General features: G+C 42.1%; 1 protein-coding gene across 1 annotated transcript; it reads right to left on the bottom strand.

Annotated features, from left to right (window-relative positions):
* Positions 1 to 3,315: 3,315 nt before the first annotated feature.
* LOC139016205 (cyclin-Y-like protein 1) lies at positions 3,316 to 21,619 on the bottom strand. The gene is made up of 8 exons (XM_070423954.1): positions 21,599 to 21,619; positions 20,598 to 20,695; positions 17,619 to 17,654; positions 15,005 to 15,056; positions 12,201 to 12,320; positions 7,726 to 7,892; positions 4,571 to 4,736; positions 3,316 to 3,426 (listed from the first exon to the last, which is right to left on the bottom strand). The coding sequence occupies exons 1-8, from the start codon at positions 21,617 to 21,619 to the stop codon at positions 3,316 to 3,318; spliced, it is 771 nt and encodes a 256-aa protein (XP_070280055.1).
* Between the last annotated feature and the right edge of the window lie 1,911 nt (positions 21,620 to 23,530).

The raw sequence follows: 23,530 nt of genomic DNA, 5'->3' as shown, positions 1-23,530 counted from the left end.
CGGCCTTGCTTTCCAATCACGGTCACGATCATGGGCTGCAGGAAAGGTGGCTTCTGCATCCTGGGTTGCTGCCTAACCTGCGGCCCAGCTTTCCAATCATGATCATGATGACCGGCCACAGGCAAGTTGGCTGATGGGTCCTGGGTTGCCCCCTTGCCTGTGGTCCTTTTTTCAGATCACGATCATGGCTGCAGACAAAGCAGCTCCTGGGTCCCGGGGTGCAGCTTGGCCTGTGGTCCGGCTTTCAAATCATGATCATGGGCCGCAGGCACAGTGGCTCCAGGGACCAGGGGTGCCCCCTTGCCTGCAGCCGCGCTTTCCAATTACAATCATGATCATGGGCTACAGGCAAGGCGGCTCCTGTGTCCTGGGTTTCTGCCTTACCTGTATCCTTCCTTTCAGATCACGATTATGATCATGATCACGGGCTGCAGGCAAGGTGGCTTCTAGGTCTTGGGGTGCCGCCTTGCACTCAACCCAGCTTTATCTCATGATCATGGGCTGGCTTGTTTCCTGGGGTGCTGCCTTGCCTGCGGTCCAGCTTTCCAATCTCTATCTCGGGCCGCAGGCTCAGCAGCTCCTTGGTGCCCAGAGGCCGCCTTGCCTGCGGACCTTCTTTCCGATCTCAGTCATGATCACAAACCACAGGCAAGGTGGCTCCTGGGTCTCCTGGGGACCCCTTGCCTGCGGCCCGGTTTTCACATCACGATCACCGTTCAGATTTAATGAGCCTCATGTGTCCCGGCAGTCGCCTTGCCTGAGACCTGGTTTTCCAATAACGATCACGATCATGATCACGAACATGAGCTGCATGCAAGGAAGGTCCTGGGTCCTGGTGTGCCACCTTACGTGTGGCCCGGCTTTCAAATCACAATCACGGGCCGCAGGCAAGGCAGCTCCTGGGTTCCGGGGTAACGCCTTGCTTGTGGTCCACCATCCTGATCTCAATCTCGGGCCAGAGGCACAGTGGCTCCTGGGTCCTGGTGTGCAGCCGTGCCTGAGGCCTGGCTTTATGATCACGATCATGATCATATGCCACAGGCAATGCGGCTCTTGTGCCCCAGGGTGCCACCGTGCCTGTGGCCGGCATTCTGATCATGATCTAGATCACGGGCCGCCTTGAGTCCTGGAGTGCTGCCTTGCCTGTGGTCCTGCTTTCAGATCGCGATCAGGATCAAGATCACGGCTGCAGGCAAGGCAGCTCCTCCGTCCTGGGATGCCACATTGCACTCGGCCCGGCTTTTAAATCATGATCACATGTTGACATGTAAGATAAATTCTCATATTTTCAGTTAACAAAACTTTTCAAATGTATACCACGAAATAAAAAATTTAAAATCTCATTTTATTCATGTTCACTTTAAAAATGAGGCAAAGTAAACTGAAAAAGTACGAAACTATATTTTTCAAATGGGAACTCAGTGTAGTATGCCCACCTAAATTAGTTACTGAAGTAGCAAACTTAATGTCTTATGAAGCCTTTTAATCTATCACTGTGAAACTTACATAAATGTACACAGTAAGTATACAGTATATACTAAGACACTAATAAAAAAAGTTACAATAAAAGATCTTACTATTTCCTTACTTTTTCATATAGAGACTGGCTTTAAGCACCTAATCTTTACAAAAAATTTTAATTACTTCAACTATTCCTGCCAACATTCTGATAACTTTAATGAAATATTAAATATGCCTACATGCAACCCAGTAAAACCTGGAAAATATTTAAACTCAATCTTAATGACCCTTTTGACTCACATCCTAGCCTAGTGAATATTTTTTACTAACTTCTTTCAACTGTATTATCAACTCTAAACATGTTAAAATTTTTGAAAGGTTATGCTTGAAAAGACTCAAGAAGAAACATCATGGAAGTGTTCCAATTTTTAAAATTCTTCCTTGCTAATGTGTTTTTTGAATTCGCCATTGTAACTGCAGAGTTAGGAGAGAAAATGCTGACATCACAGACACATTTTAACTCAAAAAGGCAATAGTGCAACACAGACAGTCCTCTAGGGAAAGCAAGATGTAGATCACAAACAATGAAATTTTATTTTCTAGATACTGGTTGTCTAATTTCTTTAAAACCAATTTCTAGACATGATAGCTAATGGCATGCATTATAGGTAGAGTAAGTCACTTACTCAATGTAAGCCCTTGGAAATACCTGCTAGCAAGGCGGTCCTGGAAAGTAATACAGAAGAGCCACCCTTTGTATCCAGCGTCTGTACCACCAGAAATCGACACTTCACTAGTTCATTGTGGCAGTTTTAAGGCCAGTTACACAAGAATTTTCAAAGGCTAAAGAGCACAGAATATATGAGTTTTATAATGAGCATAGTTGTTATTTAATTTCTTTGAAAGAGAAATCTTCACCCAGGCTAGATGGCTCAGTGGATTGGAGTGTCTTCCCAGGCACCAAAGGGTCCAGGATTCAGTGACCAGTCAGGGCACATACCCAGGTGCCAGGTTTGATCCCCAGTCTCAGACACTGGATGGGAGGCTACTGGTAGATATTTCTCACATATCCATGTTTCTCTCCCTTTCCCTTTCCTTTTCCCTTCCTTTCCCTCTGACATCAATTAAAAAGAAAGAGAAATCTTCAAAGTCAGAAAAACTAAAATGAAATCTCATAATTAAAATTATTTTTAAGTAATTCATATATGGTAACAATGTCCAAAAGGTTCTGGAGGAAAGGAAACAGCACATAATATATATATTAAAAAAGTAGCCATTTTGCTCTAGGAAGCAATATAAATATTTAAGGAATTTTCTACTGTAAAATAATCCATTTTCCACATTATTAAAGTAAACATTAAAGCATTTGAAACTATACTAGTATACAGAAATAGGTACTTTAAACTTACTAAGTGAGAAGACCAAAGCTGAAAAGAAAACGTCAAGTGGCAGGTTAACTAGAAATTGTTAAAAGTTTAAGAGAGACATTTCCTTTGTATCCAAAAATGAAAACAAAATTAAACAAATGTAATATCATCTAGTAATAAAAATAATCAAAGGGAAATGAAAAATACTAAGGATCATAAATGAAGCATAGGCTAAAAAAGATCCTCATCAGGTTAAAACCTTTCACTTATTTTTAAGAGGAAATACTAAACTTGCCAGAATAGGGAATATTATACTTCAACAGTCCTTGTTTTGGTAGGTGAGATACTCATTATGTCAACCTCCCCCTCCCCGCCACCCCCGTCTCCCTTAAAAGAAAAGAACTTATCTGGGATTGGAGCAGAAGCAGTGATTCTTCTCCAGTCCTTGCAGATGAGGCGCTCACCATGTCACAGCCCTCATTCCTCCTTAAGATAAGATGGCATGGCCACGCTGCACATCAGTAAGGTTAGCACAGCTGCCAGATTTTTTTGTGGCCACCCTGCACAGGTTTTTGTTTTCACAATATCTGGAAATGGCCTAGGGGGAGACATGAGATAGAACACAGGCACATTCAAAATAAAGGAGCTGCAGCCTTCACAGAGAAAGCATCACTGATAGCCACACAGTCCCACTTCTTTATATGGATTATAGTCATTGCCTCTTCGTAGAGCTGGCATATACACTGCATGGTCCTTGGGATCCTATATTATGTTCATCCACGAAGTTAAGTAGTTTAGGGACTCTGATTAGATTGACAGAGCAAAGGGGAACTCAGAATTTTTTAAAGTTTGGGTTTTTTCAAGATGTCAAAGGTGTGACAGTCTGTCTTACAACAGTATCATCTGTTGTCTGTACACTTGGTTCCTTAAATATAATAAATATACAGTTGGGAAAAGTCATTGTTTACTCAGCTGTTTACATTCTATCCAATCTTCATTAGCTAGCATTTACTCTAAGCAAATTTTAATGAGGCAGGCATGTGCTGTATTTTACTGAAAGCTCGAAAGGGCTAGTGACTGATGCACCATCAAGGTACTATTTCACTTGCACATTAAGGCAGACGCACTCTAAAGGACTATTAAGTACCACAAAAACTGTCCATTTTTGTTGTAATTTTGTTGTATACTCCCCAGAATTCATAAGCCATAAATATTACTTTGTCGCACATACTTTACAAATGCCATTAAAAACCCATATACTTTCTACACCCAGTGCTTGAAGTACATATTCTACAATCTAAGTATCACTCTCTCAGGTTACTTCTGTCTAACAAACTGAAGGTACTGAACTGTGATCTATACAGAAAAGACATGAATTTGCAAACTGAGTTAAGAGTGATAAGTAGAATATGGTTGTAGAAATGATTAATGATACAATTGTAGTAAATTATTCATGTATGGTTATAAAATAGAATACAGTTTCAAAAAAACCCATCAAAGTTTAAAATGGATTTAAATTTTTCTGAATCGTGGTCACAGAAAAGGTAATTTTTATAATGTAGGATTCTTATATACACCATAAAAATACTGCTAATATGACGTGAGAGAGTTAATAAGTCTTATTCAATGTGTTAGTTTAAAACAGCTTTTCATTTTCCTAGTCTCTACGTAATATGATTTATGCACAGATACTGGTTTTTGAGTCTGACAGAAAACCCCACTTTGTGATTCCACAGCCTTACCTCTAGGTTCAGTGCTCTTTCTTTTCGAAGAGGAGTCAATGCAATAGGCAACAATCCATGTTCACTTGCTAAGGACCGAAGGTCAAAATAGTATTGGGCATAGACACTGGTAGAAACATACAGACGAAACCGCAGTAGACATATGTATTGCCTTTCCAACTCATTTCTGGGGAAGAAGGAAAACACAAAACCACCACAGGGCAATTTTAGTCAACATGGTTCTCTTCAATATTGTCATTCTAAGCTACTAGGTTGGCTCTGAGTTTAGTTTTGAATTAAATAAAGGCTACCCAGCTGGGCTAATACACTAATGTTCAAACAGGCAAACAAGGCTCAACAATTTGTGGTCCCCTTTGAGTTTGGGACAAGGGGAAGGACTTTGAGTTTGGGACAAAGGGAAGGAGGTTATGTCTCTTGTGCACAACAGCTGTTGACTAGGGGCTCAATTATCAGAGTTCCATTAGTGCAGCTGTAGGTTTATTCTTCTTGCTCACTCTCAGGGCTCCACTCTAGTGCTCAGATGTAAGGAATGATGTATGCTGTTTCTTAGCTCTGAAGAACTTGCAGACATTTTACCAGGCTGATAGCAGGAAGGGGATTAGTAAAATAGAGATGTGCCAACAAAAGTACTGGGCACATCACCACAGCAACAAATGGATCCATTCAGAACCACCACTCTTATCTTTGAGGGGAAAACTCTTGGAAAATTATCAGACACCAAAAAACAAACTGAGGAAGAGACAAATCAATGGAAGCATGTACAATGCTCATGGACAGGAAGCATTAACACCTTTAAAATGTCCATACCACCTCAAATAATCTCTTTCAACCAAATTCCTATCAAGATGCCAATGCCATCTTTTACAGAAGTAGAACAACTAATCCAGAGTTTTATACGGACCCACAAAAGACCCTGGACAATTCGTCACAGCAGTTGAGAGAAAAACAAAAGAGGCTGGAGGTATCACACTACCTGATATCAAACTCCACTACAGGGTTAGAGTCATCAAAACAGCATGGTACTAGCATGAAAACAAACATAGATCAATGAAACAAAATTGAAAGCCCAGAAATAACCCCACACCTATATGTTTAATTACTATTTGACAAAAGAGGAGACTTCATTCAACGGTATGAAGACAGTCTATTCAATAAATGATGTTGGGTAAATTGAACAGATACATTCAAACATTGAAGCTAGACCACTTCTTACACCATATACAAGAATAGACTCAAAATGGATTGTTAACCTAAATGTAAGTGTCAAAACCATAAAACTCCTAGAAGAAAACATAGGCACTAAAATCTGGAATATTTCTCTTAGTGCTTTGCTGATAGATTACCCTGAGCAAGCAAAATAAAAGAAAAAATAAAGGATTGGGACTATATCAAACTAATAGTTTTAGTATAGCAAAAGAAAACAGCAACAAAATAAAAAGACAACCCACTGATGGGAAAACATATGTGACATTGATATATCTAATAGGGGGTTTAATATTCAAAATTTATAAAAAACATATATAACGCAACACCTTATAAAAAACATATACAGCTCAATACCAAAAATACGAACAATCTAATTAAAAAATGGACAGAGGACCTGAAAAGACACTTATCCAAAGAGAGCATAGAGATGGCTGATAGACAGGAAAAGATGCTTAACATCACTTATCATCAGTGATATGCAAATTAAAACCACAATGAGATATCCTCACACCTGTCAGAATGGCTATCATCAACAAACAGCAAGTGCTGACAAGGATGTGGTGGCAAGGTATATTGGTGCAGACACTGTGGGAAATAGTATGGAAGTTCCTCAAAAATTAAAAATTGAACTGCCTATGACTCAGTGATTCAACCCCTGGTATATATCTGAAGAAAACCAGGGCACTAATTGAGAGGATATATGCACCCTATATTCACTGCAGTATTATTCATAATCCTTAAGCTGTAGAAGCAACTCAAGTGCCCATTAACTGATGAGTGGATAAAAAAGCAGTGGAATATCATGACTCATCCATAAAAAAGAATGAATTCCTGCCATTTATGAGAGAATAGTTGGACCTAGAGGGTATAATGTTAGTGAAATAAATCAGTCAGAGAAATACAAATAACATATGATTTCACTCAAAAGCAATATAAATGAACAAACAAAACAGAAGCAGACTCAGAGGTAAAGGGAACATTTTGATGGTTGCCAGAGGAGAAGAGGTTTGGGGGCGCTGGGTGAAGAAGGTGAAGAAATTGAGAAGTACAGACTGGCAATTACAATGCAGTTATGGGGATATAAATTACACCATGGGAAAGAGAGTCAATAATACTGCAATAACTATGCATGGTGTCAGGTCAGTACTAAAAATACTGTGGAAAACACTTCGCAAAGCACATGATTTTCTAACCATTATGCTGTACACCTGAGACTAATATGAAATAACGAGAAGCCCGGTGCACAGATTTGTGTTCTTACACAACCCGGGACCCCTCGGGGGATGTCAGAGAGCCAGTTTCGGCCTGATCCCTGCAGGCCAGGCCAAGGGATCCCACTGGTGCACGAATCTGTGCACTGGGCCTCTAGTATGTATATAAGATCTTTGGTTAATCTCTTCCCGCACTTCCCACTCCCCCATTCTCTCTGAGATTCATCAGTCTGTTCCATGTTCCCATTCCTATGGTTTCACTCCTGCGTTAAGCATCTGCCCAGGTCACGAGTGCACATCATAACTACTGGCTGGGCAGCCGGTCGCTTAGTTTTCTCTTTATATATAGATTTTGAATGTAAAGTCTTATTGAAAATAAATGAAATTTTGAAAACGGGGGAATAAAAGACCTGAACTGGTAGAAAGCGTTAAGAAAGGCATGAAGGTATTTACATTACTGTTGTTTTTGAATCTGAGCTTCTACAAACTTTGCTACCACAGAAATATACCAAATTATCACACAGATTATTACAATAATAACACATGAAGACATACTAATTAATGAGGAGTATGAAATGTCAAAGCAAATATGGATAGAAAAATGTATGTAATTTTATGCCTAGTTCAGTCCTCTGCACAATGGAACCTTTCAAAATATTTCTTATTTTGTAAACTTTATGGGGGCAAATAAGGTATTTGAAAATGGTTTGAAACTTCATCAAAATCTTGCCAACTCACAAGTTCTTGATTGTAATGCCCCTTAGCAATGAGAAGAAGTGAAAATTCCACATAGCCTCATCGTGCAGATACTTGTAGGTCAGAATAATCGCTCCCAAAACAATGCGTTTCCAGTTAGATGGGCAAATGTCGATTTCAGCATAAGATAAAAGTCTTTCTATGTAAACCTGCAAAGTAGAACACTGGTTTTTGATTCTAGTTCAGTTTAAGTGCTGTGATAAGAACTTTCAGGAATTACAGATTTCATCAGTTTTTGACATGCCTTTTATTCATAGCTTCTAGAGAGACTGCTTGGCCAGCCAAAGCCAGAGGCCAAGAAACAGTTGCAAATCAGACACTTCTACTGCCTACTTTCCCATGTGAATTTCCAGCGTGCTCACCAAAGAGTCGCTGGTTCCACTCTTGGCCCCTGTCAGGACTCATGCGGGAGGCAATCAATAGATGTCTCTCTCTCATACTGATGATTCTCTCTCTCTTTCTCCTCTCCTCTACTTTCTTTTCTACTTTCTCTGATAATCAATGGATAAAATATCCTCTGGTGAGGATTAAACATTTTTTTAAAGAGAGTCCCCCCAGTGGCTGCTGTGTGGTGCAGCAGGACAGGCAGTGCAAACAGGTTTGTCTGAGGCAGGTCTCTACAAATGTCAGGTATTCCTGGACTTAGTGCCTTTGTAAGAAACACACACGCACACCAAGGATAGACATTTCATATCCCCTAAGCCTCACATCTCCATCACGATTCTGTGAAATCCATCTCTGTCTTACACAACCTGAGGCTTGGTCAGTTCTGTTGGTTTCAGTTGGTAGCAGAGCTGCCAGTCTCTATCTCCCTGGTTCTCCTCTAAACCTGCCAGATAGCTGGTGAGATCTCATGATTTCTTCACATGTATTACATGTCTATTCTACAAAGAACTGGGTGAAGTTAACAGCTAAGCAAAGATTATAGAGGCAAGCTGTGATTTGCTGTTTCGTCAAAGGGTTCTTTGAAGGAGAATATGTTTACTGTCTGAGGTTATCAGATTGACAGCCCACATTAGCCAAAGGTGTTAAAACCCAACTGTATTATAGAAAGCAAAAGGTTATTGAACATTATGTGCTATTAGTGAAAGTTTGCACCAATCTTCCAAAGGTAAATGCTCCCAGATATCCTATGAATGAACCTCCTTACAAGGTTTAACTGTCAACTTCCTGGGAATAATTAGAGACATACACAACATTGGAAATCACTCAACTTTCCTTCATCACTTCTACAGATTTAGAATGTGCCATTTCTCATTCATTTATACCACTTGCCCTCCTGTGTCAGTGGAATTGAGATTTCTCTTTTCACTGAAACTCTTCTAGCAGTGAAGTCAATCCCATCCCACTTCTGAAGAACACCTCCCAGAATTACCTCTTCTTGAACACTTTCCTGTGCCAGAGATTCTCCCCAATATGAATGTATTTATGTGATACCCATCCCACTCCCCACAATCCCTAGACTGCCTCCTCTCTGTTTGCTCACAGTGAATGCCCTGAAGTTGCTTCTCATCTCCCACTCTCTCCTTCACCCACTGTAGTCTGCCCCTGGCACTGTCACTCGACCAAAACTACTATGCTAAGGTCATCGGTGCATGTGCACATACAAACCAGAGCTCTTCACCCTAGCTCCCCACTCCCCACGCATTCCCTAATGTCATGTGGGGCACTGCCATTTGCCTAAGTGCTTGGCCAAAGACATCCAATTGAGTTGACCTGTTGCAAACTGTTGGCAACTCTTGTTATCGCTGCCTGTCACTGATAGTGAGGCTGCTTCCTAGTCTATTTGTCACTTCTCACCCATGTCACTGTTATTGCCCCTGACTTCTCGGCCTCCACTCAGACTCCCAGCTACCATCATTCTCCCCAAAGCAGCCTGGATAGCTTTTGTAATCAAGAGCACTTCCCCACCCTGCTCAACTCTGCCAAAGTGTTTCCACCAAACAAATAAAAATGTCACTTTCTCCCATGACCTGCAAGCTGCAAGGCCCAATCAGGTAGCACTTGCCCTTTTGGTCCACATGACCTACATTCTCTCCCTCATTCCACACTCTGACCACACTGGCCATACCTCACTCTTACTCAAATACCAAGTATAAGTTCCCATCTCAGAGGCTGGCACTGATTCCCTCTGCACATAACGCCAGAGCTCCTCATCTTCCTCAGTTCAGTCAGGCCAGGGTCAGATGTCATCTCTTACAGAGGCTCTTCCTGATCACCTCTCTCAAGTAGCAAGCCCCTCTCAGCATGATATCACGTCACCCTGCTGTACCTTCGTGATATTTACTACTACCTGAGATATTCACCTTTTAACAACATTCAGTTAAAGAAATATTTATCTCTTCCTCACTAGGACAGAAGCTCCATAAAAGCAAACACTTTATTCAACCATGGCTCTCCTCTATCCTCTGCACTTAGATCTGTAAGGACTCAGGTCTGAAGGAGAAATCATCAGGCATAGCTTAGGATGCTATCGAAAACAGGGAGAAACAATAAAATAGAAGGAAGATAAGCGAGGTTCCAGAAAGAGAGTGAGGTCAAAGTGCTCAATGCTGACAAGAAGTTGCTCATTCCATAAATATCCACTAAATACCTGCTCCTGTTACTCTTCCTGCTTCCATGCACTTTTTATTCACACATTTTCTCGGTATTGGAATAGCTAATACTAATTCCCTACCAGTAGCTCAGATTCATGCTCGAATTCCACATATTCAAACGCGTGGCCTGGTGCATCAAAAGCGTGCATGGAGGGGGGTGTTCCCTCAGCCTAGCCTACACCCTCTCCAATCGGGAACCCCTTGGGGGATGTCCAACTGCCAGATTAGGCCCAATCCCATGGGCCTAAACTGGCAGTCGGACATCTCCCTCACAATCTGGAACTGCTGGCTCCTAACTGCTCACTTGCCTACCTGCCTGATTGCCCCTAACTGCCTCTGCCTGCCTTCCTGCCTGCCTGCCTGCCTGCCTGCCTGCCTAATTGCCCGTAACTGCCTCTGCCTGACTGCCTGATCACCCCTAACTGCCCTCCTCTGCTGGCCAATTTGGTTCTGACTAGTCTCTTTCTATGCCAATCAGCATCAAAAGCTCTGCTTCCTAGGCAGCCATTGCCTGCTCACATTTCACCCAGATTTGGTTCTGACTGGTCAGTTTCTATGCCAGTCAGCGTCTCTGGGTCTATCAACAGAGCCTGCTCAGAAGTGCGGCACTGATGATCAGCCTCGGTGGAGGCCTGGAGAGAAATAGAGGTGCTGCTGCTGGCCCGGCTTGGAGACAAAGAGAGAGGCAAGTGTTGATCAACAGCTGCCACACAGGCTATGGATCAGACCCTGCTTCTCTCTTCAGGCCTCTCTCTGGGCCTGGTTTGCAGTCCCCTCAGCAGTCAGTGCTGGGTCATAGTGCCTGCAGCCGCAGCAGTCAGTGCTGGGTCACCACGGCAACCAAGTGCTGACTGCAGGACTGACTTTCGGTTGGCTGAACCTCTGATTATGACGAACTCAGGGTTTTTATATAGTAGGATGATCTCTAGAGATGCCCCTCTGTCTCACAGGTGCATCATCTTAATGTGTTTGAAAAGCACTCATCCTCTTCTACCCCAGATGCTCTCCTTGCTGAGTTCCCTAGCTCTTCAAGTGGGAGCACCACTCCCGCCTTTGATCAGCTGTGCTCAGCACTCCAGAGGGCTGGCAGCTCTGTGGAAAGGCCTGTGTCTAATCCAGTGCCCACTGAGGGGTCTCTATTCGGAAGCACAGGCTGCCTCTCCAAAATTCTGACTGAACACTGACGGAGGAGGCACTGCACTAAGTACTCTTCCCTCAGACCAAGCAGGAGACTTTCCCCTTTAGGATTGTCCGAGGGAGGAGTGATACAATCCCCATTCCTTCTCACTAGAATGGACCACTCATTCCAAATGACACACTCTTTCCACAGGAAGCCTGGATGAATGACACAGAGCCCCTTACAGAGCTGTAGCTGAGCAGACAACCAGCAAAGCCCTTTCACGTCCTACTGGCACTAGCATCCTGGAAACATCACAGGCAGGCACAAGAGGACAGCAAGGACGGATGAACACCCATCATCCAAGGAACAGAGAACATTGGGCTCTAGTTCTCTGTCAGGACACACATTACAACTGCCTGGGGAATGCAGCCTGCGACTCAGCTTAGACCTACACTGAACCTGACACTGCCTGGGGCCCAGAAGGTTCTGTTATTGCCCCCATCCTGCCCCATCAGCACACCTTGTATGTATGCCTGTGTGCACTGCATGTGCCTATGTCTCCTGAGGTCTGGAGGGAGAAATTGGAAACCTCTCCCTCCTGCTGCCTTTGATAACAATCGCTTTGTGGTGAAAAAAGCAAGGACATTTTAAATCATAGTGATTATTAAGCTCAAGTGTGTGAACTTTACATCCTTTGATAGGTTTCCCTTAATAAAGTTCTGAAGGAAGAACTATCTTACCAATGTTGTTATGGCATATCCTCCTGTTGCCTTAAAGGCAATGAAGAAAGGTCGAATAAATCTGTAAATTGATTCGGGATCAGGATTATGATGAAAGAATTCCTCAGGAACCTTTTCTTCCTGAAAGAAAGTACCCATTGAAGAAAAATATTGAGTACTTTTGTAACAACCATGTTCCACTTGTGCCCATGTGCCGCTTAAAATAATTTTGATTGGGTGACATGTATTTTAGCCTTTTATTTATTTTTTTTCTTTTTTTTAATATATTTTATTGACTTTCCACAGAGAGGAAGGGAGAGAGACAGAGAGCCAGAAACATCGATGAGAGAGAAACATCGATCAGCCGCCTCCTGCACATCCCCCACTGGGAATGTGCCCGCAACCCAGGCACATGCCCTTGACCGGAATCGAACCTGGGACCCCTCAGTCCGCAGGCCGACGCTCCATCCACTGAGCCAAACCGGTTTCGGCTATTTTAGCCTTTTAAATATAAATAATGGGACCTTAAAAAACAGCGACTAAATATTGACACTCAATAAAGATAAATACAGGCACAACCTCAGAATATGTATATATTCCTTTCGAACTTCCCCTACAATATTCTGTCTAAATGTGACCTATTTTTAGGCTCCAAAGACTTGTTGGTTATCATGTCATACTTCTCTGCAATCAACTTTGAGAATGTAACCATCAGGCTCTAAGGCTGTGCTGTGCATACAGTGCTCACCAGCCACATATTGTTATAGAGCATATCTGAAGACATTTGAAAATTTTTGTCTTTCTAATTAATTCAATATTTAAATAGCTGTTTAATTGTCTTCTAGAGATCCTGACATATCTATTAGGTTTATGTACAAATATTAATATTGCTTGATGCTATTGAAAATTTTCTTTTAAAAATATACATTTTTGTTTTTCAGGCATGTTGTCCACTGTAGCTCACTAATTATACAAAGCTGAAACTCAGTTCTTACTGACCTATCCTATATAATAAAAGGGTAATAAGTAAATCGACTGAATGGCGGAACAATTGGTCGCTGTGATGCGCACTGACCACCAAGGGGCAGAGCCTCAACACAGGAGCTGACCCCTGGTGGTTAGTGTGCTCCCACAAGCAGAGTGCTGCTCAGCCAGAAGCCAGGCTGATGGCTGGTGAGCACAGTGGCTGTGGCAGGAGCCTCTCTCGCCTCCGCGGCAGTGCTAAGGATGTAAGCCATCAGTCAGACATCCCCTAAGGGCTCCTAGACTGAAAAGTGGCACAGACTGGGCTGAGGGATCCCCCACCGCCAGTACATGAATGTCGTGCACCGGGCCTCTAGTTTCTTATATAACATGAGAGGCTCAGTGCACAAAATCCGTGCATGGGTGGGTGGCCCTCAGCCTGTGCCCTCTCACAATCTGGGACCCCTCGTGTAGGGTCCCTAGGCTTGGCTTGTGATGAGGCCCTATTGGGGCTTTCCTTCTCCTGGCTACTGGCAGCTGGCCATGCCCCCGTTGCTGCCACTTCTTGCCATTGGTGTGGCACTGCCAACCCCTACCCCATCACTTGGCATCTCCCTCTGCGGGCAACAGGCGTGGGGTGTGATCATTGGCTGGCCTGGGTTTTCCCTCTGCGGGGTGATCACTGGCTGGCCCTGCACACCCACCACCACATTGCTAGCCAGTGGGCTGGGCCTCCCTCTGTGGGTTGATTGATTGCGGGGGCCCCCAGATCAATCACCCTGCAGAGGGTGGCCCTGCCCACACACGACAGTGCTGTCTGTAGGGGTAGCCTGGGTCTTCCTCTTTAGGACAATTAGTCGTGGGGCTCTGCCCACCCAGCTGGGGCTCCACAAATGGTCACCGCCCAGAGGATGGCCTGGGCCTCCCTCATTGGGGCGATCACGGAGTGCCACCTCACCCCGATCGATCGCCCCACCAGCCAGAGGCATGTGTCTCCCTCTTTGGGGCCTTGGCCTCCCTCTGTAGGGCGATCGTGGGGCGATGGCCGGGCCCCCTGACCAATCACATTGCACCCACCTTGGCAGGCCTGGCACCAGTGTGTGTCATAGCATGGTCATCCAAAGTTCATCTGGAAGGTCGTTCTGCTGTTTGGTTGTTTGGTCGGTTTGCATAGTACACTTTTATTATTATAAACTAGAGGCCTGGTGCATGGATTTGAGCACAGGTGGGGTCCCGTGGCCTGGCATACGGGGATCAGGCCAAAACCAGCTCTCCAACATCCCTCAAGGGCTCCCGGACTGTGAAAGGGTGCAGGTCAGGCTGAGGCACCCCTCACCCCAGTACACAAATGTTGTGCACCAGACCTCTAGTTTCTTATATAACACTAGAGGTCTGATGCACAGATTTGTGCACAGGTGGGCTCCCGTGGTCTGGCTTGCAGGGATCAGGCTGAAACCGCTCTCCGACATCCCCCAAAGGGTCTGGGATTGCAAGAGGGCAGTTCTCGGGTTACACACCCCAGAATCGGGTCCCTCCTCTCTGGTTCCAGGTTCATCACCTGAGAACCACAGCTGCCAAGTCACAGCAACTCAGTAGCATCTGCATTGAGTGTCAGCCCCCTGTTGGTCAGTTGGTGCCATAGCTACCAGTTAGACAGTCGCTTATGCTTTTATATATAGAGATTCCTTTTGTAAAATAATTAGATACAACATGTGATGGGGAAGAAAACTTAAAGGAAGGTAATGTGAACTCCAAGCTGGAGAAAGTAATTTTTTACTAGTGATTAATTTTGAAGCAAATCAGCATGGAATAAGCACAACTGTCTGAGAGAAAAGGACAACCTCAATACAACTGGCACTTACTGTGACAGGATGGAGTCTCTCATCAAAAATGTCCTTGGATCTATTTGCATCTCTAGAAAACAAGAACGTGATTGAAAAAAAACTAATCCAGGAATTGTCGTGTTAGCAACACATATGCTGGGAGTAGAGGGGGGTGGAGGGAGCTTAACCTTCAACAAAGAAAGTCCTTCTACAAATTCTTCTCTTAGATACCGTAGGAATTTTCTGACCTCTTTTTATTCAGCACAACAAATTCTGTGAAATTTTTTCGACAATGACCTGCCAGAGCTGCCTTTATAAGCATTGACCCTCCCCAATAGGCAACACTAGGCAACCAAATCGATGGCCAGTCCTCTAACCTCTCATTGGCAGACACAGGAACATTTTACAACGCAGTAGTAGTGGGCAATTCTTCATGTGAGAATGAGATTCCTGGTTTTTTTTTCCACTGTTTTTTCTCTCACTAGTTTCCTATATTATATTCTTCTTGATTCTTTACAATAATCTGAGGTTAAAATTTGCCTTTGTATTTTAAAAGTGACCACTCTATTGATTTGAGGGGGAAAAAATGGATTGGCTGCCTCCTATACATGGAACTGGAAAAGTAGCTATGTGGCCTTACAGTATTGAACCTACAACCTAGGTATGTGCTGCCCTAACTTGGAATCAAACCTGCCAGCTTTTGGTGTACAAGACAATGCTCCAACCAACTGAGTGAGGGAAACCAGTCTTCTGGGGGTTTATAGGTTTAATATTCCACCCTACTACACTCTGCTCATTTACACAGTGGTTCTCCAAGTGTGTTTTGCAGGCTTCAGTGGATCCACTAGACCATTTCCAGGAGACCCATGAGGCCAAAACTGTTTCTATAGAAATATTAAGGCACTGCCTGCACTTATACTGACATTTGCAATGACTGGATAAAAGCCAAAGTCAGTAAAACTGGTTTCTGAGCAAGAATCAAGGCAGGGGTCCCAATCTGTGCTAGTAGTCATTCTATTCTTCACTGCCACTTGTTGACAAGAAATATGCTTTACTTAAGCACATCTTTGGTAAAGCAGTGACAATGAATAATGTAATTAGAAGTTGAATCTTCTTTTTATACTCTACAGTGGTTCTCAACCTTCTGGCCCTTTAAATACAGTTCCTCATGTTGTGACCCAACCATAAAATTATTTTCGTTGCTACTTCATAACTGTAATGTTGTTACTGTTATGAGTTGTACTGTAAATATCTGATATGCAGGATGGTCTTAAGTGACCCCTGTGAAAGGATCATTCGACCGCCAAAGGGGTCGTGACCCACAGGTTGAGAAATGCTGCAAGGGGAAGTATGCATTAAGCATTTCTGCATACTGAAATGTGGTTGTTAAGGAAAAGCACTTGGAATTAGTTGTGAGATGAATGCCCTACTGTTCTCAGAGAATAATATTTTTATTTGATAATACAAGTGTCGTGCACTCAAGACTGAAAAGTGAGTCTGTCATTTTCAGGAAAATAACTTATACATTTCTTGCCATATGCACAGTTCCAGCTATCAAGCTCAAAATCAAGATTGGGGAAAACTTGTATCCTTTTTGTGACCTAACAGTTTTTCAATACCTAAAGTTTTTTCTGGGAAGACTGGTGGTTATTTGATGCTACCTAACAAAAGTGAGTTTTGATACTGTAAAAAGAAATGTGAGCTGATACTTTCCAAATGACCAATGCACAATGTTATTAGAAAATTACTTACAATTTAAGAGATTCATTTAGCATAGAAGATGTATGCATGGGTACTAATTTCACAGAGACCTTAGTACAAGTTCAAAGATAGGATTTAAAATTCCATTGTAACTAATTTCAGAAGACAGCTTCTGTGGACTTCTGGTATAGTATCAAAGAATATCCAAAATTACCTGAAGGCTTTGAAAATACAAACTTTTCTAGCCATAAAGATACATGAGGCTGGGTCTGCATATTGTTTATTCAAAACAAATTATTGAAATGACTGAGTAATCACTAAGGATTGAAGACAGGGTGTAAGTGAGAATCAGCTGTCTTCTGTTGAACCAGACATAAAGAGATTTGCAAAATGTAAATAAGTGACACAATTTCCATTCGACCAATTTATTGTGGAAAATGATTCTCTTTTATAAAGAATTTTGTTACCACTATGACTTGCTATCAGGGGTGTTTCTGCCCCCCAGGAAACTTTCGGCCATGGTGGATACAGCTTTTGTTGTCAAAACGGGGCCTGGGAAGATTATGCTACTGGCATCTAGTGAGGAGAGGCCAGGGAAGCTGTAAACACCCTGTAACGCACAAGGCAATCCGCCACAACAAAGCAGTATCCTGCTCAAAATTTCAACAGTGCTATATAAACCATGCTTCAACATACAAGGAATTCATTTTTAAATTCTCAATTTTAATTTCTAATACAGTAAATATCAATATAACCCACATAAACAAATTTTCTTCAGGATCCTCAATAACTTAAGCATTAGGAGTCCTAAGATGAAAACAAATGGTTCGCTTCAACAATGTAATAAGAGCACTATAGCTTACTCCAATAATATCCATAGTTAAAATCTAACACTAACTTTATATCTTGTAAGTTTATTAGCTAGAATAACAAGACTGGTTTTAAAACTCACCTCTTCTTTATGTGGTAATATATTGCTAATGCCAGGCTGTGGAGAAAAGAAAAAGTAACAATTGACTTTATGTCAGGTCTGAAGACAGGTTTGAAAAGGGTTGTGGTGGGGGAAGACCATCCCAGCTGCCCAGTGGCCATGAGATCCTCATTCAGAAAGTATCACCCAAGCACTTTCTGCCTTGTGGTAGTTCTTTGTCAGTTACTAAAATTAGGAAAACCAAAATGCTAAGGAATATGCTGTGAGAAGACATGTTTGGGGTGATTATTATAACATATAAGTTATTACACTCTTGCCCTATCTTTTGCCTTTCTTCTCAGAGAACCTTTCATCCTGTACAAGTGAGATCTACTTGCACACATGCTTAAATTTAAGCTACAGTAGTTTTTCCACCTGCCCACCTATTTTCCTTCTTCCCCTAAAGTTAAATAAAATGCTCTATACCGAAGAGAATCATTTAAGGTCACTTTTACATAATTGTTAAGAAAATTTAATGGCAAATATAAGAATGCAATGAAGTAAAATTATACACCGTGTAGTATTAAAAACATTTATTTCCAAATTAGTTTAAATAAAATTTTAATGAGCAGATGTAAGTCCTCACATACTGCGTAAGTTCCTATATCCCTATGTTATTCCCAGATGCTGTGTAACATGAAACAAAGGAGTGCTGTAGATCAAGTTATATGCTTTTTCTCTTTACCCCAAATGTCAGAAATGAAGCTCCAAATAATTGAGGAAAAGCAAATCTGAATTTTATAACTACGTTATAGAATATTAGCAGTTGTACAAAGGCCTGTAACATTGTTAGCATCAAAGATGGGCACTTCTATAGTGCTTCAAACAGTTTCATCTTCAAAATGATTTTAAAATCATAGAATTTGAAGCATATAAGCTGAAAGGAACCAATGAACTTGTGATGATATTTAACTCAACAACTCATTTTACAGAGAAAGTAACCAAGGCTTAAAACTGACTTGCTCAAGGTCCCACCAAGAGTGAGAAGCAGTTCTCCTTCTTCTACCCTCTACCCAGGCAGTGTGTTTCCCAAGCTTGGCTGTGCATTGGGATCATCAGAGGAGTTTTACAAACTGCCTTCTTCCACTTTGAGGTGCTCTGATTTAACGGGCATTGGTTAACTTTGGAAGCTTCTCGGGTGATGACAAAGTGCAGCAAAGTTTGAGAACACATGAAGTAGAGTTAAAATCAAAATCATCCCCGATGCTTTTCTCCACATAAAAATGCCTTCCATCCCTCCTCAGCTTATCAGAAGGCTTGTGAGAGTGACAGAGTGTGTTAGGGAAGGAGAAATGGAATGCATGTGTTTAGAGACACATTTAGACAAAAATTGCGTAAGTGATTCTAATAAGGCTCACCCATCCCATTGAGAACAATGCACTATTATCCCAGAATAAACTTTTTTTGCAAAACCATTCCTAAAAGCTAATGAGCTCTATTAATATTCTCACTAAACCTTTAATTTACCAATAGTAAATGTACTGAATGATCATTTTCAAAACTTGATAAGAGCAAATGAAAATTTACTGTACTTCCAAAAATTAGACGAATTTGGAGGGAAAAGGCGTAACACCCACTTGTCTAAGTAAGGCTAATCTTCAAAACAACTCTTGAATTATATATTGTAACACCAGAATCATCTACTTCAAAAGAAGCTATGAAATGCAGCCAGAAAGGACTGGTTTTTACTCCCGGATTTAGTGGCCAGACTGAAGAAAAAGACTCAGTGATTGTGAGTTGGGTGCCAAAGCTCAGGACTTTAGAGAGAGACAGGCTCCAGTTTTGCTGAAACTCAATTTGATTTCAACTGTTGTTATGAGAGAAGAAACTTACATTATTATGATTGTGAACTGGCTGTTATAATTAAAGTAGAATTTACTGGAATTTAATTAGCCAAAAAGCTGATACAATATAAACAAAATTGAGTTTATAAATAAATTATGTCTTAGGACTGAAAAATAAAATCAGGAATGAGGATTTTAATATTTTCAGGTAGAATTTCTCAAACTGTGTTCTGGAAAGTCAACCCTCTCATCCTGGAGAGACACCAATAATGATCCTTGGACAGCGCCAATGGGATTCAGGAAGCTCTACATCCTAGTTTGGTTTTATTTTGCTCTTAAGTAAGCTTGAAAGTTTCATATTAGGGTGTTTTTAAAGTGCATCTCCAATTGTGGACTATGAACTCACAGAATTTCATGAATAGTTTTCATCATCATGACACTGTTATGTTTGCTTAAGCGTAAACCTGACTGTGACTATGTTTCCCAAACTTCACCTCTCTCATGATTTTGCTTTGATTTTGTTACATATGGATCGATATAATGTAGTTTCTTGAAGATGTGTAAATATATATGTATACATATATATATATATATATATATATAACTAAATTTAATTCATCTATGAAATTAAAACCTCAGTTGAACAAATTTAACCCTCAAAGAAATTATTTTGAAAAGTTGTTCCTTTAGACTGCTTTGATGCATTTTTCCTGGAAGGAGAGTGCATGTCAATATAGAAATGGTGCAGGAAAAAAGAAAGTAGGATGGGGGAAACCTGACACAATCCAATGAACTGTAATTGCAGATACACTCTGGTGCCAGTAGGGGACAAGCTGTCCCTTCTTCCAAGAGCAGCTTCCAGGGTAGTACACATGGTTTTAGGCCTGTATCTCATGAAGAAATACTCTATTCCAGAAACATTCAGTAAAACGCACCTCTCCTTTCATTGGTTCAACAATGTCTCAGGAACAGTAATGCCTCAAGTAAAGATAAACACTTTTGGGGGGATTTTTCAATTGTTAAGTGGGTTTCCCTTCTTCCATTCACTCTAAGATTAAAATGGAAGTGGAAATCAATATATAATTGACACCAGTGTTTTAACCTGAGCACTGAAAAGGACAATCAAATGAAAGTACATATGGGCAGGATAAGGGTTCTGTCCCCTATTTGTACTCACCACTGCAAGGTGATTTTCAAATCAGACTGAGAAATAGTGCTGTCTACAAATACTGTAGCACACGAGCTGTACTTTTCCCTAAGGTGACCAGGGGACACCTGAAGGGGAAGGGGAAGAGAGGAAAATATCACAGTAAGTTAAACCTATAAAAGTGTGTTTTTCCTTGGTTAAAATGTCAGACAATTAAGCATTACAATTGTTCTCATACCCTATGAACTGCTTCAGTGCAATACCATGTGCAGCTCTACGGTAAACACACTGCATGCTCTCTCTTCCAATGATGAGAATTGACGAGGGGGTCATCAAATGCTGCCCTTGACATACTACCTATAATCCAACTTGGCAAACACCTATGATTAATTCCCTTTATAACAATGTAAAACATTTAAAATAAGATTTTAGTGTTTTTTCCTTGAGAAATGAATCCTGCCAAGATTTCTATTTCTACTATTTATTTTCTACATTAAGACATACTGCCTTCTATAATATTGAAGCAAGAGCTTTTACTGAAGTACATAAAAGCCAATGATAAATGTTAGTTCAGGAGACAGTGTGACAAAATACATGTATCTGAGGCAGAGGTGTGTGTGTGCTGGGGCTGGCCTGCGGCTCACAAGTTAGGGACCAGAGTTCTCTCTGGGCCTCAGTTTCCTTACCTTGAGAATTAAAAAGTATTGTTTTAAGATTCTCTCACATCCAAAAATAGATCAAACAACTCTGAGAATTTAACTCTCTCCTCATGTTGAAATAAGACTATTATTACATTACTCAAAAGAGAACCTCAGATAATACGGTACTTAACATGATATTACAAATTCTACTAGAGGCCTGGTGCACAAATTTATGCACAGGTAGGGGGTCCCTTGGCCTGCCCGCCAATCAGGGCTGATTGGGGCTGTCTTGCCCAGTCCTGATCCGGGCTGATCAGGGCCGACCAGCCAGGGGAAGGGACTATGGGAGGTTGGCCGGCCACAGGAGGTTGGCTTTGGGAGCACACTTACCACCAGGGGCAGCTCCTGCATTGAGTGTCTGCCCCCTGGTGGTCAGTGGGCATCATAGCGACGGGTTGACTGGTTGTAACGGTCTCTTAAGCTTATATATATATATATATATATATACATATATATATATATATATGTATATATATATATATATAAACTAGATCCAATGCATGAGTTCATGTACGAGTAGGGTACCTCAATCAGGGCTGATTGGGGCTGTGGGAGGTTGGCAGGCGGGACGGGACATGAAAGGTTGGCCAGCCAGCCTGATCGGGGCCATTGGGGCCAGCTGGAGGGAGGAAACGTGGGATGTTGGTCAACCGGCCTTGGGTTACGGCCATGGGAAGTTGGTTGGTCAGCGGGAGGTGCTCCAAAGGGTTGGCCAGTCACCTGGGGGGAGGGGCTATGGGAGTTTGCCTGGCCCAAGGGAGAGACTGCGGGAGATTGGCCAGGCCATTCGGGGCCATCAGGCTGGCTGGCTGGTGGGGGGAGGGTTTGTGGGACGTTGGCTGTGGAAGCACATTGACCACCAGGGGGCAGCTCCTGCATTGAGTGTCTGTCCCCTGGTGGTCAGTATGCATCATAGCTACTGGTTGTTCGGTTGGTTAGGCTTTTATATATATAGATTCCCTAAGCTACATGATACTTATCAGGACCCTGCCTCACTCAGATGCTCTCTCTGACTACAAGGCCTTTTCTTCCACTGTTTCTCAGTAAGGTTAACCCCACTTCCCATCTACCTCCAGGACACCTCTGCCAGCAGCCACACGAAACAACTGTCCCTTTCTCTGCACTCACACACCTGAGTTACTACTTGTTACATGGTATCAACTGCTTCCAGGGCATCCCTCTCATAAAAAGTGAGCTTCTCTAGGGAAGACAGAACTTTCACTCCTCTTATACCTCCAACCTTCTCAGCACAGAATCTGGGGCAAATTAGGCGTGCCACAAGTGTTTGACCAATTGTCTAAAATCAATTGCAACTGGAAGGCAAATCCTCCTACTGATACAAATTAGAATTTACCTGCAGTGGTGTCAGACATATGACAATGATTTTTTGAGATATGCTAGAGAATAAATTATCTTTAAAACACTAGAAATATTCATGTCTTTTAGAAGTACCCATTGATTTAAGAGCCCAACAATACAGCAATAATCAAATACGGAAATAGCCCAAACGATGTTACAAAAATCCTCTTAGAGTAAAACCAAAACCCAATTCTAGTCACTGTAAGTAGTTGAAAGTAATAGTAGTATTCTTTAATATGACAGAATACCAACATTTTAATAAGCTTCATTTTGTTAGTGGCAAAATGGCACCAGATGTTTGACTTTTGTTGTTGAGTTTGGCTGATTAAGAATTTAGAACCAAGAACTTAAATTATAAGAGAAAGTATATTTAGAAAGTCACAGAGGTAGAAGTGAGCCAGTGTTGCTGCGTGGGCTCAACACACAAGTTACAGAGGCAGAAGAAGGGCCCCTGGAACTTAGAAGAAAGGAAGGAAGAATATACACGCCCGGGGGAACAAGACGGGGAAGGCATGGGCATGCTCCAGAGTGAGAGCACCTGAGAAGAGGGCGGGGAAAACTACAGGCATGCTCAAGGGAGAGAGAGCACAGGTGCTGGGTCCTTCATCTTAAGGGCTTTTATCTAAAGGCAGACATTTTAGGGACGGTCTTAGGGGACCTAAGCTGGGCCTGAACCTGAAACCAACTGAGGTCTAGATACTACTTCTACTTTGACCAAAACTCTGTCTCTAAGCTCAGCAGACTGGAGGCTTTGTTACTAAGATTTTTAGAATCAGACCAGAACCTCTTTTGTCCTCAGGGCTTAATGCTATGGGAGTCAGGATGCAAGGGCATGCATGGAAGTTGTATGAGGCTATTCTCTGGGCCCTTTGTTTCTCTTCAAGGGTGTCCATATGCTGGGGG

Source organism: Myotis yumanensis, unplaced genomic scaffold (assembly GCF_028538775.1).
Source record: "Myotis yumanensis isolate MYYU_CA2020_CCGP unplaced genomic scaffold, mMyoYum1.0.hap1 SCAF_1, whole genome shotgun sequence".
Lineage (NCBI taxonomy): Eukaryota > Metazoa > Chordata > Mammalia > Chiroptera > Vespertilionidae > Myotis > Myotis yumanensis.
This window is presented reverse-complemented; position numbering and strand designations above follow the sequence as displayed.